At 49.7% G+C, this 17,100-nt stretch overlaps 1 protein-coding gene across 3 annotated transcripts in view; it reads left to right on the forward strand.

Annotated features, from left to right (window-relative positions):
• The window catches only part of LRGUK (leucine rich repeats and guanylate kinase domain containing), a 56,145-nt gene extending 48,631 nt beyond the window's left edge, over positions 1 to 7,514 (forward strand). The window contains exons 19-22 of one of the 3 annotated variants that reach the window (XR_012764871.1): positions 1,051 to 1,080; positions 5,107 to 5,276; positions 6,620 to 6,866; positions 7,456 to 7,514. Coding sequence is in view for 2 of the 3 variants with exons in the window: in XM_075428946.1 (XP_075285061.1) it covers positions 1,051 to 1,080; positions 5,107 to 5,276; positions 6,620 to 6,771 (352 nt within the window). In the remaining variant the exon portion in view is untranslated. Of the gene's footprint in view, positions 1 to 1,050; positions 1,081 to 5,106; positions 5,277 to 6,619; positions 7,387 to 7,455 lie in introns of those variants that run through there. The other 2 variants (XM_075428946.1, XM_075428947.1) reach the window with 2 other exon arrangements.
• The last annotated feature ends 9,586 nt before the right edge of the window (positions 7,515 to 17,100 follow it).

Below are 17,100 nucleotides of genomic sequence, written 5' to 3' on the forward strand. Positions count from 1 at the left end.
CTATGCCGTGTGGCTGTTGGTAAACTTGACTTTGCTCATGGGTTCAGTCCCACGTCTGACACCTTGTTCTCATTCCATACCAACCAAGGTACCTTTCCCGCTATAGAAAAACATACCATACCATGTATTTTTTACCTATGTGTTTTCACATCTTTTAAAAATCACTGTGAAATAGCCTCCTAAACACACATTAGGCAGCTTTTCACACTAAGTCAGATCGATGAGAAACGCTGAGCATTTTTATAAGATTTCAACCCATTCACTTTATTCTTCGTCTGTTGAGCAGAATTCTTAGCTGAACTTGCTGTTGAAAAAAATCTCAGTGCTCCTTTTCTATCCTAGAGAGACTGCCAGTTCCCTGTATGTGATGTACTACCTGCCACTGTAATTACAAGCAGTTAATTAGCATGCTGTAAAAAGGTTGCAGCCGTAGTCCTCTGCAGATTCATTTGTCCTGAGTATTTGTGCCACAGTGGAGAGTGCTGAAGGGGAACAGAGTGAGCGTATGAGAGAAACTGAGTGCGTAATAAGCTGCAGAGGGATTGTGCATCATCTGTCCTTACCAGTAATAGGCAAGACCTATAACTCAAATGAGTGTGAAGCTATGATGATTTGTAAAGGTCTTATCCTTCGCATACGGGAATAAATATGTCTTTCCACTCCACCACGTTTTGGTGTTTTGACTTTGGCAGTCTTTTCGTTTAGCGCTGTTAATAACACAGTGGAAAAACAACTGTGAGGAGAGAAAGCGCAAACCGCCAATCTGATTCATTTTCTGTGCGTGCATCATGGCCTGCAGCAAAATTGTATGGAGTCATGTTGTCAAACCCTTTTGCAAGGGAAATATGGAAAGTTGGGAAGAAATTTGCTTATAGGCGTGAATGATGGAAATGCTGTTGTGTAGACGCACTTGAAATGTCGGTGAGAAAAATCCCACATTTCTGAAGTATTCTAGTACAGCCTGTAGTGATTTTGTTTGAATATTGAGGTGGTTTAATATTTTCTTTTTCTTTCTCTCTGATTTTATGCTTTCAACATTTGGAATGGAAGAAAGAGTAAACTAAAAAAAGCCGTCAAGGGGTAAGAGCATGAATGTGTTGACCTCCAGGCACAGCCAATGAAGGAAACATTGTTTTCCAAGATCAGGGTCTGCGGATCAGTCTGGGTATCTCACTGGGCAACACTGTGTCCAGGTCCCAGATTTTTTGCGTTATTTCTCAAATCTGGCAGTTTGTATTTAAGCTTGAGCTGTGGTGGAAGCGGCATCATTATTCTTCTTTAACTTCTTCATCAACGACCTGGATGAAGAGTTAGAATGTACCCTCAGCAAGTTTGCTGACGACACCAAACTGGGAGGTGTGGTAGATACACCAGAAGGCTGTGCTGCCATTCAGCGTGACCTGGATAGGCTGGAAAGCTGGGCAGAGAGGAACCTGATGAGGTTCAACAAGGGCAAGTGCAGGGTCCTGCACCTGGGGAGGAACAACCTCATGCACCAGTACAGGCTTGGGGTGGACCTGCTGGAGAGCAGCTCTGCGGAGAGGGACCTGGGTGTCCTGGTGGACGACAGGTTAACCATGAGCCAGCAGTGTGCCCTGGCTGCCAAGAAAGCCAATGGGATCCTGGGGTGCATCAAGAAGAGTGTGGCCAGCAGGTCGAGGGAGATTCTCCTTCCCCTCTACACTGCCCTGGTGAGGCCCCATCTGGAGTACTCTGTCCAGTTCTGGGCTCCCCAGTTCAAGAAAGATGAAGAGCTACTGGAGAGAGTCCAGCGGAGGGCTACGAGGATGGTGAGGGGACTGGAGTATCTCCCCTACGAGGAGAGGTTGAGGGAACTGGGCTTGTTCAGCCTGAAGAAGAGAAGGCTGCGAGGGGACCTAATAAATGCCTACAAATATCTGAAGGGTGGGTGTCAGGAGGATGGGGCCAAGCTCTTTTCAGTGGTGCCCAGTGACAGGACAAGGGGCAATGGGCACAAACTGAGGCACAGGAAGTTCCGTCTGAACATGAGGAAGAACTTCTTCCCTCTGAGGGTGATGGAGCCCTGGAACAGGCTGCCCAGGGAGGTTGTGGAGTCTCCTTCTCTGGAGATATTCAAGACCCGCCTGGACAAGGTCCTGTGCAGCCTGCTGTAGGTGACCCTGCTTCAGCAGGAGGGTTGGACTAGATGACCCCCAGAGGTCCCTTCCAACCCCTACTATTCTGTGATTCTGTGATTCTTCAAGTCACTAACCCTTGTTGGATTCAAGTCCTGCAGTTGTTCTGTTACTTCTGCTCTACAAGTAAAACAGATGCTCCTGATGGCAATTACTCAAGAGAGAAAATTAAAGGTTTTGTTTGGATGTCTGCCCACTGACCTGCGGTTTTCACCAAGACAGTTTCCTGTTACATCCACGGCTTCTTTTCATTGGTGAGACCATAGCTATGGTCTTCTCCTTGGAAGTAACCTGTGATGACCTAGTCTTTCCTGATTTCACAAAAGAAAACACTGTGCCAGTTTCCAGGGATTTCTGAAGTCCTCTGCTGGAGGCTGAACTCTCTCACCCATGAAAGGGTGGATTTTTTTTGCCTGAGGTTCCATTTGTTTTCACTCATAGGCAGTCCTTTAGGGCAATATGTCTTACAACGGTACTTTAAAGGACTGCTACTCACCGCAGGCAACGAGAAATTCTTGAGGTCCCCGTCTGCTGCATTTCATTACTCACTTTTACCTGTAGAGGTGTTTGTAAGGATGTTGAAACCATCTGGTTACAGCGTAATAAGGAGACGAGAAGAGAGGAGGGGCAAAATGTAGTGAATTGGGGAGTACAAACTTCACTTCCTCATCTATTCCTAGACCTTCATTATCTGCAAGTTTGCGGGTGGAGTCAGAACCTCACCTACCATCGACCAGTGTATTTAGCAAGGAACCGTCTCAAATATTTAATCGCACCTCCCCATTCCTGCCAAACACAATCAAATGAAAAATATCTATCAGTTGAAATATTAGGACATCATATGCCATGATATATGTTACAGTTTGGCAGTCCGGTGCAGCCACAATCTAACAGAATCTATAGCAGTCCAGTGCTTTACTCCTCAACTCGCTACTGACATATTTTGTATTTAGTGCACACAGAATCCATTTATCTCATTACTCCATGGGGTAATAGTGGTGTTTTTTAAGGTTTCTGTTTTTCATGTCTTTTCCATTTAGCTGTCTGGGAAATTTTACTAGGGGGAACACATGCCTGCTTCACATATAGTTCTCTTTTCAGTGCTGAGGTTGTCAGGGAAGGACTGAAGACAGGTTATCCAAACTCATTTACAGGTCACCTGGCAACAGCACAAAGGAGAGGTAGGTTCTCAGCTCCTCTGCCCCACCCCTCCCAAATAGCTCAGACAACTGGATGGCAGAGACCTCATAAACTCTAATTTTCCCACTTATTTTTTATGTTATTCTCATTGAATAGTTTTAGAAGACACCTTAATTAAATTAAAAGTTTCCTATGACACTTGTACTAGAAAAGCCTGGGTACTTGCCTTCCCTTTACACCTTGCCAAGTGGTATGTAAATTATTTGCCACGGTTTACCTTGTCTTCTGCCCTTTAAGAAAGGGACAGCTGGGGAGAAAGGCAATGAAGATTTTTGTTGCACGCCTTAGGATGCTGGATTTTAGCATAGAGCATTCATGTAGTTGTGGCTAGAGATCCACAGGCGGTTAATTCTAACTGTATGATACCTATTTTTAGCCTTTCTTTGTGACTGTTCTCTGCAGCGAAAGCACAAGCAGTCAGCCTTTTAGAAATTGGAATAGATGTTGTTGAAGAGTCCAAGCTGCTGTTTACACTGAGCCTGGATTTACTACTCCCAGTAATTTCTTATCCCTACCACGGTTATGTCTGATGCACATTACAGGCAGCTAAAATGAAATTACGACTAGGATTAAGCACTTGGCTAGAGCATTCAGTGTTTGATGAGCATCCTTGGATGCAGTGGACCTCAAAGAAAGACGCAAGCCCTCAGTAAGTTACAGGAAAAAATATTCCTTTACCTTGAAGGCAATGGCAAAATTCTCATAGACTTCCACAGTACTTCTAGTGAGAAGATAATTATCTGTTTCTTATGGGAGTACCACACTGTTTTATCTCATTATTCATGATCCCTTCTTCTTATTGTATGGATTTATTAAAATACCATGGAAACACTTTCTTTCTACTCCTCAGAAGACTGTAATCACAGTATTCTCACAAGCTAAAATGCTCCGTGCAAGAATTACAGGATGAAATTCTTTTGGCCTGCACCATGGATAAGGTCAGGGTGGATAATCTTTGAACTTCCTCCCAGATTCGTACATCTATGAATCAGTTTTTCTCACCTAGCCCAGGACAGTCCTTTCTGTATGAAGAGAGACATTATGAAATGTCTTAAGCATTGCTCCAGATACATATTACAGTTTTGCATTAAATAGGTAGTTATTGACCTCTCCATATCATCCAGGCCTTTCCCTTACTTTTCTTGAAGTAGATTGGTAGTGTATCGATGGAAATGGAAAGCCTGTATCAGAACAAGCAACAACAGGCTCGTTATCATTGTCAGGGTCTCGGACCACTCAGGCTTTGGCTTTGATGAGATTTTCTGCAACAGACAGAATGGGTCAGAGGTGCCTTGGGTACAGCTCACTGATAAATGGTTACTGATGGTCCGTGTTGTCACTTGGCTACTACAGGAACACTTCTTTTCAAGGCAATTCCTGTTTCCTTTTACTTACCAAGGGAGAACATCATCTGCAGTGCTGAACCATGGATTTGGAAACAAGGAGCTCTCAGTTCTGATCTCAAATCTGCAGCTGATTTCACTGTGTGGCACGAACCTCTTCATTGCACCTGTCTGTGTGATTGATTAATTAAATCAATAAATGAAAATTGAGATAGGTAGTAGTTGTGTTCGCTACCACTAGAAGTTTTGAGAGAATTGTAATGTGTGAAAAAGCTTTGTGTAACTGATAAATACTGGGATTTATTTCTGAGTTTTGACTGAGTTGTGTGACTGCAACATCGGTAATGATGTGGTGCATTTGCATTTTTTATTGCTATTTTAAAACATGAATCATTTCCCCCTTTCAGCTCCAGAGAATCCGGTCCTGCCAGTGGACGATTTCCAGTCTCGGCTGGTGCACCTGCTGCTGGGGGTCTGCCGGTTCGGAGCCCTGTTCCCCATGCTCGCCTCACTGAAGAAGCCAAAGCTGAGCATCAGAATCGAAGAGGAGCTGAAAATGGAGTGGATCGATGGAAAGGTTTGAACCATATTCACAGAATCACAGAATCACAGAATGGTAGGGGTTGGAACGGACCTCTGTGGGTCATCTAATCCAACCCCCCTGCCGAAGCAGGGTCTCCCAGAGCAGGCTGTAGAGGACCTTGTCCAGGAGGGTCTTGAATATCTCCAGAGAAGGAGACTCCACAACCTCCCTGGGCAGCCTGTTCCAGTGCTCCATCACCCTCAGAGTGAAGAAGTTCTTCCTCATGTTTAGCTGGAACTTGCTCTGCTTCAGTTTGTGCCCATTGCCCCTTGTCCTGTCGCTGGGCACCACTGGAAAGAGCTTGGCCCCATCCTCCTGACACCCACCCTGCAGATATTTGTAAGTATATATTAGGTCCCCTCGCAGCCTTCTCTTCTTCAGGCTGAACAAGCCCAGCTCCCTCAGTCTCTCCTCGTAGGAGAGATGTTCCAGTCCCCTCACCATCCTTGTAGCCTTCCTTCCTTGTAGCCTACTGGACTCTCTCCAGTAGCTCCTCATCTTTCTTGAACTGGGGAGCCCAGAACTGGACACAGTACTCCAGATGGGGCCTCACCAGGGCAGAGTAGAGGGGAAGGAGAACCTCCCTCGACCTGCTGGCCACACTCTTCTTGATGCACCCCAGGATCCCATTGGCTTTCTTGGCAGCCAGGGCACACTGCTGGCTCATGGTTAACCTGTCGTCCACCAGGACACCCAGGTCCCTCTCCGCAGAGCTGCTCTCCAGCAGGTCCACCCCTAGCCTGTACTGGTGCATGAGGTTGTTCCTCTCCAGCTGCAGGACCCTGCATTTGCCTTCGTTGAACCTCATCAGGTTCCTCTCTGCCCAATTTTCCAGCCTATCCAGGTCACGCTGAATGGCAGCACAGCCTTCTGGTGTGTCTACCACACCTCCCAGTTTGGTGTCATCAGCAAACTTGCTGAGGGTACATTCTAACTCTTCATCCAGGTCGTTTGCTCAGGCTGTGTATCTTGCTGTAACGATGGTGGCTTTGTTTGGGCAACAGAGCAGCTTCTTCGTGCTTCTGGTAATGACAGGCTCGTAAGCAGCAATGCTACGATGTGGCAGAATCATCAGGGTGTGAATGCAGCGTACTCAATACAGCAGCTTGCTTTCAATGAACTTTTGGAAAGATTAAAAACAGTGACTACTTGGGCATAAAGTTACTCTTCCGCAGGTATGAGGTAGAGTAGTCACTAGGCCACCTGAAGATATTGCTCCTCCCCTACCCTGCCAAACATGGGGTTTTCAGCTGGAGATATGCTTTGTGTGAATTTTTGCCTTTTCACTGGAATAAATGCCCTCTTAGTGCTTCTTCACTTATTTATAATTTCTGCAGAGACGGAGCTCCCTAGTGACAATCTTCAGAGAAAATACAGCAAGTCCAAGACTGGTTCTTCTCGTGTGCCTCAGCTCGTCAGCTGGCCAGGCTCCCACTCCAAACCTGTCCTACCTCCAATCCCGTCTGGGCGGAAGAGGACCAACCCATGATGGCCTCTACAAGCCAAGTCTTTGTCATCATTACGCTGAGTCTTTCTGTCTAATGGGAGCACTGATTTTGATACATTTCTCTTCAACAAAGCAAAGTCTGTCAAATATTATTTCTAAATCCATTTCTGATTAACCTTCCCCAAAAAGTTATTTATTTATAACTTTATTAAAAAGTAATTTCTGTACTTCCCAAAGCTAGAAATTATTTCCCCAGGCACTCTCCGCTGGGAAATGGTGTAGATTTTTTCCTAACAGCCACATGACCATATCTTCCATTAATTTCTCTCTTTCCTCCCCCTCCTGTATTATAGATTTAATTGAGGTGTGGAAGCATCAGGGCCTCTGATAATATTGTCTATATTGCAGGACTAGTGAATTATTTTGAAGAGGGATTTTGTGACATGTTCAGAGTTAAGTTGGGAGTGAAAACTAGTTCCAAGTCTTTTTTTAATAAAACGTGTTTTTCTGAAGGGGTGAGACGTAATTCTTTGCTTTGCAAGTGTATTTAAACAACCTAGTAAGGAGTAATCAGAAAAAAAACAGTAGAAATATTGAGAACTAGCAGAAGCTGTAAGCAGTATGTGAAGATTTGTTTTTCTGTATGCGGAGCAGAGCTCTGAGAAGTAAATAAAACTCTTGAGTTAATGTTTGTCCTGATTAGTTTTCGTTACCATCTACCTACAGAACGGGCAGTGGGGGCCCTTTGCCCGGGCAGCGTCCCCCGAGGAGGGGCATTTGCTATTCCCGTTACAGCGTGGGTCCTTGGAGATTTTGCGCGCGCAGAAGAAATGACTCGTTGCCGCAGTGTGGAGTCCTGTCCACGGAAGAGCTCTGGTTTACCTCACCATGCATGTTCACAACGTGGCCAAGAGTTTTTCGTTGTTTAAATAGGATGAGCTGAACGAAGCAACACAGCTCGTGGTAAGTAATGGATAGATTCAGATAGCCTGACCTTAAATTCCAGTGAAGCCTGTAAAACAACTCAGCTTTTTACCAAGTAGTTTCCTTCCCATAGAGCAGCTGGCTGTATCCTCAAGCTGAAGAACAACAGCTCTCCCGAGGCACCAGGTTTTTATCATTGATTTTGGCAGAACAAAAAGCAAGGCTGCTCCGTGGCCTGGGTTCAGGAGGAGTTCAGGCAGCTGAAGCTGCAGTTTCAACCTCGGTGGGTTTTTTTGCCAGGGCGGTTCGGCGAGGTGGGTACCTGACTGCCGCCGAGTAACTACCTAACCTCCACAGCTTCTTCTGCCAATCCCACAGGGATCTTCATGGCTGCTTTGCCTCTATAAATACCTTTTTCAGAAGCTGGCCTGGCTGTTACGGCTGGCTGCATGGTTGATTGACATCAGTGCTGATGCATGTATTGTTTTTTGCTGGTTTACAGGCAATAGTGGGTTTGCCAGTGTCGTGGTTAATGAATACGTGCAAGGTGCTTCGTGGCTCATACACAGCAGGGCCAGGGGTGAGCACGCCTCCTCGCTTAAATTAGGAAGGTAGTACAGTCAGTGCAGATAAATCCATTTTCTCCTGGACTCTAATGCAGAAACCCATCTTTAGGCCTCTGCACTGGGTACTCACAAATGTCTGGAAAATAAGGGCAGTGGGTGTTGGGTGATACCCCAGCCACATCAGTGTCTCTTTCCCTCTGCTTCCAATCCTGCCCAGTTCTCCAAGCCAAGACCACTTCCACGTCCAGCCCCAGCTGAGGCTGCACCTCAAATCCTGTCTTCAGTTTTGGGCCCCTCACTACAAGAAGGACATGGAGACGGTGGAGCGTGTCCAGAGAAGGGCAGCCAGGCTGGGGAGGGAGCTGGAGAACAAGTCTGCTGAGGAGCGGCTGAGGGAGCTGGGGCTGTTCAGTCTGGAGAAGAGGAGGCTGAGGGGAGACCTCCTTGCTCTCTACAACTACCTGACAGGAGGCTGTGGAGAGGTGGATGTTGGTCTCTTCTCCCAAGTAACTAGTGATAGGACGAGAGGCAATGGCCTCAAGCTGCATCAGGGGAGGTTCAGATTGGATACTGGGAAAAATTTCTTTGCTGAGAGAGTGCTCAGGCATTGGATCAGGCTGCCCAGGGCAGTGGTGGAGTCCCCGTCCCTGGAGGGGTTCAAAAAACGTGTGGCTGTGGCACTTGGGGACATGGTTTAGCAGGCATGGTGGTGTTGGGCTGATGGTTGGACTTGCTGATCTTAGAGGTCTTTTCCAACCTGAATGATTCTATGATTCTATGATTCTTGGAACGGTTTCTCCCCTCTGTGTCAAACACAACAAAACATGGCAGGTTACCCCTGAACTGTGCCAAATTTCCTCCGCTTCAAGTGTGCAATCCCACAAAAGCCTTGTACATCTTCAAGGAGTGAGCGCAGCGGTGCAAACTACCCGTATGTACAGAGCAGGCTTCGATGTTAAGCTCTCCAGCGCGGGAATCGTGTCTCTATTTTGATTACATAGAGCTGAGCATACAGGTGGAGTATAAACACGTTACTCTTATCTCCCAGTTGTAAAAAGAAATCATTTTGTTCTTCTGTGATCAGGGTATTGGTTCGCTTCACAGAATCACAGAATCACAGAATGGTTGGGGTTGGAAGGGACCTCTGTGGGTCATCTAGTCCAACCCTCCTGCCGAAGCAGGGTCACCCAGAGCAGGCTGTAGAGGACCTTGCCCAGGAGGGTCTTGAATATCTCCAGAGAAGGAGACTCCACAACCTCCCTGGGCAGCCTGGGCCAGGGCTCCATCACCCTCAGAGGGAAGAAGTTCTTCCTCATGTTCAGACGGAACTTACTTGAATTTATATCAGACAATAACGTTTCCAGAGAATCTCCTATTTTGCTATCAGTTCTTGGGCGCTGAGCGTTCAACTGCTTCCAGACGTGGGACGTTCAGTGGGGATACACATGCGGTTCAGGCGAGAAGGCCCTCACGAGGAAGTAGGAGATCAGGCAGAAGAGAAAGGTCCATGGAATGTGGAAAGAGGGACAGGCCACTTGGGAAGAGTACAGAAATGTAGTGGGTTGGACTAGATGACCCACAGAGGTCCCTTCCAACCCCTACTATTCTGTGATTCTGTGATTCTGTGATTTTGAAAATACCGGCGAGAACCTGAATTTGCTGAAGGCAATTCAGCAAAATACTCGGTTTTGTGCCTCCCCTCCCAAAGCTTTTCGTGCCGTGCGCTCTCACTCGCTCTCTTCCCGCTCCCCAGCAGCCCACGGATCGCCTTGCCGACCCCATTTACCAGCGTCCCGAAACCAACCGCGCTACGCCAACCCGCCCTTCATCTGCTGCACCCTGACGCGTGGAACATCTGGCCGAGCTCGAAGGCAGAAGGGCCGTCGGATTGCCCATACGTAATATTTACATTTCCTTTAGCAGATTGGGAAGCTTTGCAGTTTGTCGGGCTTAGTTTAGAGCGTTTATTTTTGGCTGGAAGTACAGAACTCGTAACTTGGTGCCTATATATTTATAGACTGGCAGATAAAAGCGGGGCTGTTTCGGAGAACTCTGTTTTTATTGGCAGGGAGCGTGTTTGGATTACAGCAGAGTAACACCTTAAGTTAGTCATAGTCAAATAAGTCTCCGAGTGTTGAATTTTATAGAGGGGAGTATAACAAGCTGTTTAATTTCCTTTTTTTTTAAATTAAACATTCAACATTCAATAAGATCAGTGACTGCGGTTTCTGCCTTGTGAAGGCCTTTCCCAGCCGGAGGACGTAGCCGCGCGCGTGCTGCGTCGTGCCCCTGTGTTACACACCGGTAAATCAAGGCAGAGAGAAATTCCAGATCTGTGTTAGGAGGGTTTTTTTTTTTTTTTACAGGAATTGGGTCAGAACCCGGGAGTCCTGCGTCTCTGCTCGAATGCCGGCTCTGTGAGGTGCAGCAGAGGAGACTGTGCTCGTGCAGAAGTGGTTTGGGAAGTGAAGGGCAGCTGTTTTAACCCGATTCCTCCCTCAGGCCAGTAGCGAGGCGGTAGGAGTTACAACACAGACGCTGTGGAACAAGGAGCTGCTGAATTAAGGAGCGACGGGTTTGTTAGACATAAGGGGACGGTGTTTTAATACAGACCTGTGCCTGAAGGAGAGGAAATTAAGTTTTCTCCCTAAAAGTCTGATGCACGGCTCAGTGAAGTCTTCCAGGGGCTGCAGAGCAGGCCTGTAAATAGCTGCTGCTGCAAATCTGCTGAGCCTGTGGACTGCTGGAGGCCCAGATGCTCCACGGACCATCACAGGGTGCGCACGCAGCCAGGGCAACCTGCTGCAGGCTTGGTAGAAGACAAGAGCAGGAGACACGTGGTGGCTTGGGTTCTCCAGCCCCTGCTTGCCTCATTAGTAGCTGTATTTTTTAAAAAATGGGTGCAAAATGGTTGGGTTTGGTACGGTGACTTTCATCCCTCTGCCTCCCTCCTCCACTAAACCCGCTGATACAAACCCCTAGAAGCTGGAAACCACTGGTAGAGGCTTGACTTGTGGGTGAGGCCACCACAAATCCAGCAGCCTACATCTTTTTACTTAATTTTTTTTGAAGCATGTTCTGGAAACAGCTGGGGAATAGTTGCCGGTATTGACCCAAAGGGCTGTTTATTTTTCTGCAGAGCACGCACATCCATTTCTAAAAATACCTTCCTAAAGCACCATGTCGTGTCCCAGCAGTGGCTGGCTGCCCCGCTACCTCTGCCTGCTCCCTCGGGACCTTGTCTAATTGAATACGCTGCGTAATATGCTGCTAATCTGGCAGCTGTCAAAATGAATTATAATTTTCTTTGACATTACCGTGGTGGAGGCGAGGAGAGTTGCCGCTCGGCATGGTTACACCAACTGCCTGAGTTTCTCTTTGCATCCCTGACTCCATGGAGAGCTGGTGAAGGGCTTGAGGGAGACCCATCGGGGCTCTCCCCGCTCTCACCCCACATTCTGCGGTGCCGCTGCAACAACCCCAGCCCTGCAAACCACGCTGGGTCCCCTGTCCGTTCTCCAGTTGTTACGTCCACCACCAGCTGCCTTTGGAGTCACAAACCTTCTCCCCATGGCTGGTGGGGTTGGAGATCAAGCAAGCGCTCATTGGGACAGAGTCAGCCCTGCAGCCCTAGCGCTCAGAATCACAGAATCCCAGCATGGCAGGGGTTGGCAGGGACCTCTGTGGCTCAACCAGTCCAACCCCCTGCCGAAGCAGGGTCACCCAGAGCAGGCTGCACAGGACCTTGTCCAGGCGGGTCTTGAATATCTCCAGAGAAGGAGACTCCACAGCCCCTCTGGACAACCTGGTCCAGGGCTCCGTCAGAGTGAAAAAGTTCTTCCTCGTGTTCAGATGGAACTTCCCATGCTTCAGTTTGTGCCCGTTGCCCTTTGTCCTGCTGCTGGGCACCACTGGAAAGAGTCTGGCCCCATCCTCCTGACACCCACCCTCAAGATATTTAGAAGCATTTCTAAGGTCCCCTCTGAGCCTTCTCTTATCCAGGCTAAACAAGCCCAGCTCCCTCAGCCTCTCCTCGTAGGAGAGATGCTCCAGTCCCCTCCTCGCAGCCCTCCTCTGGACTCTCTCCAGTAGCTCCTCATCTTTCTTGAACTGGGGAGCCCAGCACTGGACACAGCACTGCAGATGGGGCCTCCCCAGGGCAGAGTAGAGGGGAAGAAGAACCTCCCTCGCCCTGCTGCCCACACTCCTCCTCATGCACCCCAGGATTCCATTGGCCTTCTTGGCAGCCAGGGCACACTGCTGGCTCCTGGTCACCCTGTCGTCCCCCAGCACTCCCAGTCCCTCTCCGCAGAGCTGCTCTCCAGCAGGTCCGCCCCCAGCCTGTACTGGTGCGTGGGGTTGTTCCTTCCCGGGTGCAGGACCCTGCACTTGCCCTTGCTCAGACCCTGCGTAGGCTCTGCACAACATCTTGCTTCTCGCAGATACCCTTTCGGTAACCCTCACAAAATATTTCAGGCTTCTGAGAGATTTTTTTGCTGCCTGCTGCAAGGCGGAGGGAGAGGAGCCCTTGTGGCTGAGGCTGAATTTCGTTTTCCTGCGGGGAGGAGGAGGCGGCTCCTACATTTTTATCATTCGTGCTTTTCCCTGCTCATACCTCAGAGCAAGTAGAAGCACGAAGGTGTAAATCAATGTCCATCACAGAGGTATGAAGGCTCCACAGTAAAAATTCCCCATGCCGGGGGTCTTTTCAGACAAGCGATCTTCTCTGGAGACCCACATCTCCATTCCCTGGTGCTTTCCTGGCTGGTAATAGCACAGAGGCTCACAGCAGTTAGCCCCATCATAAATCCTCCAGCGGGAGACAGATGTTTTCCCATAGGTTGGAGACTATCTGGGGTTCAAAAGGAATCATAGAACCACAGAATACCAGGTTGGAAGCGACCTCAAGCATCATCTGGTCCAACCTTTCTTGGCAAAAGCGTGGTCTAGACAAGATGGCCCAGCACCCTGTCCAGCTGAATCTTAAAATCACAGAATCAAAGAATCACAGAATGGTAGGGGTTGGAAGGGACCTCTGTGGGTCACCCAGTCCAACCCTCCTGCTGAAGCAGGGTCACCCAGAGCAGGCTGCACAGGACCGCGTCCAGGCGGGTCTTGAATATCTCCAGAGAAGGAGACTCCACAACCTCCCTGGGCAGCCTGTTCCAGGGCTCCATCACCCTCAGAGGGAAGAAGTTCTTCCTCATGTTCAGACGGAACTTCCTCTGCTTCAGTTTGTGCCCACTGCCCCTTGTCCTGTCGCTGGGCACTACTGAAAAGAGCTTGGCCCCATCCTCCTGACACCCACCCTTGAGATATTTGTAAACATATATTAGGTCTCCTCTCAGCCTTCTCTTCTTCAGGCTAAACAAGCCCAGCTCCATCCAATGGGGAATCCACCGCTCCACTGGGGAGATGATTCCAACGGCTGATTGTTCTCATTGTGAAAAATCTTGTGTCCGATCAGAAAATAGCGTCTGGACGGGCATTCCTTCATGCATCCTGTGCTCTGGGGCTTCCACTGGTCACCTGTGGGACTCTGAAGGACCATGTTCCTCCTCTCCCCTTATCTCCCTTGACATTTAGTTGACTTCGAGCGTTGTCCTCCACGTTGCTCCGAGGCAGGGCACAATGCAGCTCTCCCCACGCCGAGTGCCTGTGTTTTCTGCGACTGCACCCTGCTGATGCCATCTCAGGCTGGCTGAAACACCGCTAGCGTGGGGCCGCACGCCTTCACCGCCAACCAGCCTCGACGAGCCATGGAGTCTCCAGGCTCTCGGAACGGAGAGCTACCAACAAGCCGGCAGTCTTGGCTGATGGAGAAGGCTGGGGTATTTCTTACTCTTCTCAAGGGTCGACGCAGCCGCCAGCACAGCAGGAATGGTGCTCCAGGGACCGCTTCCTCCCCTCCTGTCCTGATGGAAGACACCTCTGCTTGTTTTAGGGCCCTTTGCAATGCCCACTTTCTCTGCAGCAATTCATGTGTCACCAGGTGTCACCGCTGCCTCATGCTTTGGCCACCATCTGCTTTTTGCCCTCTGAAGAGGGCACCAAGGGCTGGAACGAGATGATCTATAAGGTCCCTTCCAACCCAAACCTATAAGGTCCCTTCCAACCCAAACCATTCTGTGATTCTATGATAACCCAGGGGTTGTTTCCACCTGTGGGATTCTTACCACCCAGGGTCTTTCTGATGGCCCAGAACAAGGTTAACCCCTCATCTTGGTATGCGCGACCAAAGGCATCTTCCCAGCAGAGACGGTGTCACCTGCCTCTTCCCCAGCTGGTCCCCAGCACCTCCACCATGGGACACGGGGCTGTGTGGCTCTCATGGATGCTCCTGCTTTGTCTCCTCCCTCTCAGGCTGGAAAGGGGTCAATAAACTGTCCCCATGCCCGGTGCTGAGGTCCTTTGGTCAATGCAGCGTGAGCACATCCATCTTCCAGCCGCTCAGGGAGAGAGGGAGAGCGAAGCTGGCTTGTTATAACTGTATGGAAGTGGGAAAATAATAAATACTAGAAATTTCCAGCAAACTTTGGAGAGCTTTTGGAGAAGGAATGGTGCCAGTGGAGACCTGTGAGCCTGGGCCACGCTGGAGGCAAAGAGAAGGTTCTGTATCCTCCGAGATCTTCCCCTCCCAAATCTCCCCCGCCAATAAATCTCACCTTCTTGCCCTCTTGGGCTCCAACTGCTGATTTGTGGTTGCTATAATGAAAGACGCTGAACAGAAATGAACTGTGTGGCTCCAAGTGATTTACAGAGACATCTTTATCCCTCCCCTGCCCCTCGCATTTAATTTAGTGGCTGGAGCAAGTTTTTTTACACCTTGGAAGTGACACGGATTTCATGGCGGTCCCCAAAGGAGTTCAAGGCTTTCCCTCTCGCTTTAATAAAAAAAAATACATCCCTTGTTTCTCTCCGACCCACCATGGCGAGTCAGGCTGCGACGTGCCGAGGAAAGATTGAAAGCATTAATAAACACCAGCCCAGATTTAATGAAAGGCAAAAGATTTTGAGCAGAAATCTCCGAGCTGATGAAAGTGGAGCCCGGCCGAGGAGGATTTATGAAACGAACGGCTGCCAGGGGCTGGGGGAAGATGATTTGTTAAATTAGAAATACATACACGTGGTAACTGCTGGAGAATTAAGTGTGCCCATTAAAGCTCTGAGATGGGGAAGGTTTAAAGGTGCGTTAAACGTGAAGTGATGGCCAGGATCTTAACGCCACGTCATGGTTTTTGCAGTAACGGGGACATCACCAGGGTCTGGAAAGACCATGATAATCACTTCATTTCTTGCTATTTCAGTTTCTTTTAACCCAGGTCCCATGTGAGAAGCTGGACCGCTCCGCTCCGAATTAATGGTTAAGTGCTGATGCTGGGAGGCTTCGTTCCCTGTTTTGCCCTCTCCTGGGGGCTGTGCTGCTGGGATGGGATTCCCAGAAACCGGGAACTTAAACCAACTCAAGCCCTCAAATTCCGATGGATCCTCGGTACCGGCTGCTTCAGGCTCAAACTGCTGCCCGGAGCTGGGCACCCCAACCCCTGCGGGTGCTCCCCGAGGCACCCACTTGGGTGCAATGGGAGAGCATCTGCAGCGTGTTAAGCAGCTGGAGCTCATCGAGAGGCCACAGGGCCACCATGGGACAAGCAAGCGGGAGCTGACAAGGATGCACTCTTTCATTGCATATGTGGTCAAGCCATGGGACATCTGCAGACTGGTGACAGAGTTACAGCTGAAGGAAGTCCTAACCAGCTCCTGGATTAGAGAAAAGGTCCTTTTGTCCTTGTCATAATCTGCTTTTTCGCTCTCCTTTCCCTTCTGGAGCTGCTGCTGGTCTCTGCTGGATGTGGGGTGAGCTGTGGTGGTGTTGGTACAGTGGTTTCTATGTGTTCCCAGCAACCTGAAAGGTGAGGAGCTGCCCTTCTCACCTCGTGGCAGCAGCTACAGGGTAACGTGGGGCTGGAGCACAGCAGAGGGTACGTGCTTTGTGGGTAGGAGAGCCCGGCTCTGCTTGGCTGGAATCGCCAAGCCCTAGAGAACATGTCTGGGGAGCTGTGGCTCCAGCCAGCGTAGTGGGTGAGGATCGGGGGTGCTGATGTCCAAGGACACTTGGGTGCAGGACTCTGCAGTGCTGCGAGGTGTTTCAGGGGAGGGAGATGGTTGGGTCTTTTCCTCAAAGCCCAGCAAGTTTGGGTCGTTCCTACCTTCTCCCATATTAAAGGTCAGGAGAAATTGTGTGTCAGCTTCACAGGCTTGACCTCATGGAGTTCAACAAGGCCAAGTGCCAGGTCCTGCACCTGGGTCGGGGCAATCCAAAGCAGAAATACAGGCTGGGTGGGAAATGGATGGAGAAGGACTTGGGGGTGCTGGGGGGTGAGAAGCTGGACATGAGCCACCAATGTGTGCTGGCAGCCCAGCAGGCCAACCATGCCCGGGGCTGCATCCCCAGCAGCGTGGGCACAGGGCGAGGGAGGGGATTCTGTCCCTCTGCCCCGCTCTGCTGAGACCCCCCCGGGAGTCCTGCGTCCAGCTCTGGAGCCCTCAGCACAGGGCAGAGCTGGAGCTGTGGGAGCGGGGCCAGAGGAGGCCCCAGCCATGATGCGAGGGCTGGAACCCCTCTGCTGGGAGGAAAGGCTGGGAGAGCTGGGGCTGCTCAGCCTGGGGAGGAGAAGGCTGCGGGGAGACCTTAGAGCAGCTGCCAGTGCCTGGAGGGGCTGCGAGAGAGCTGGGGAGGGGCTTGTGACAACGGCCTGGGGTGATGGGACAAGGGGTGATGGCTTTGGACTGAAAGAGGGGAGATTCAGATTAGATATTAGGAAGAAATTCTTCCCTGTGAGGGTGGTGAGGCCCTGGCCCAGGCTGCCCAGAGAAGCTGTGG

The sequence above is a fragment of the Opisthocomus hoazin genome, chromosome 8 (genome assembly GCF_030867145.1).
Source record: "Opisthocomus hoazin isolate bOpiHoa1 chromosome 8, bOpiHoa1.hap1, whole genome shotgun sequence".
Classification (NCBI taxonomy): domain Eukaryota; kingdom Metazoa; phylum Chordata; class Aves; order Opisthocomiformes; family Opisthocomidae; genus Opisthocomus; species Opisthocomus hoazin.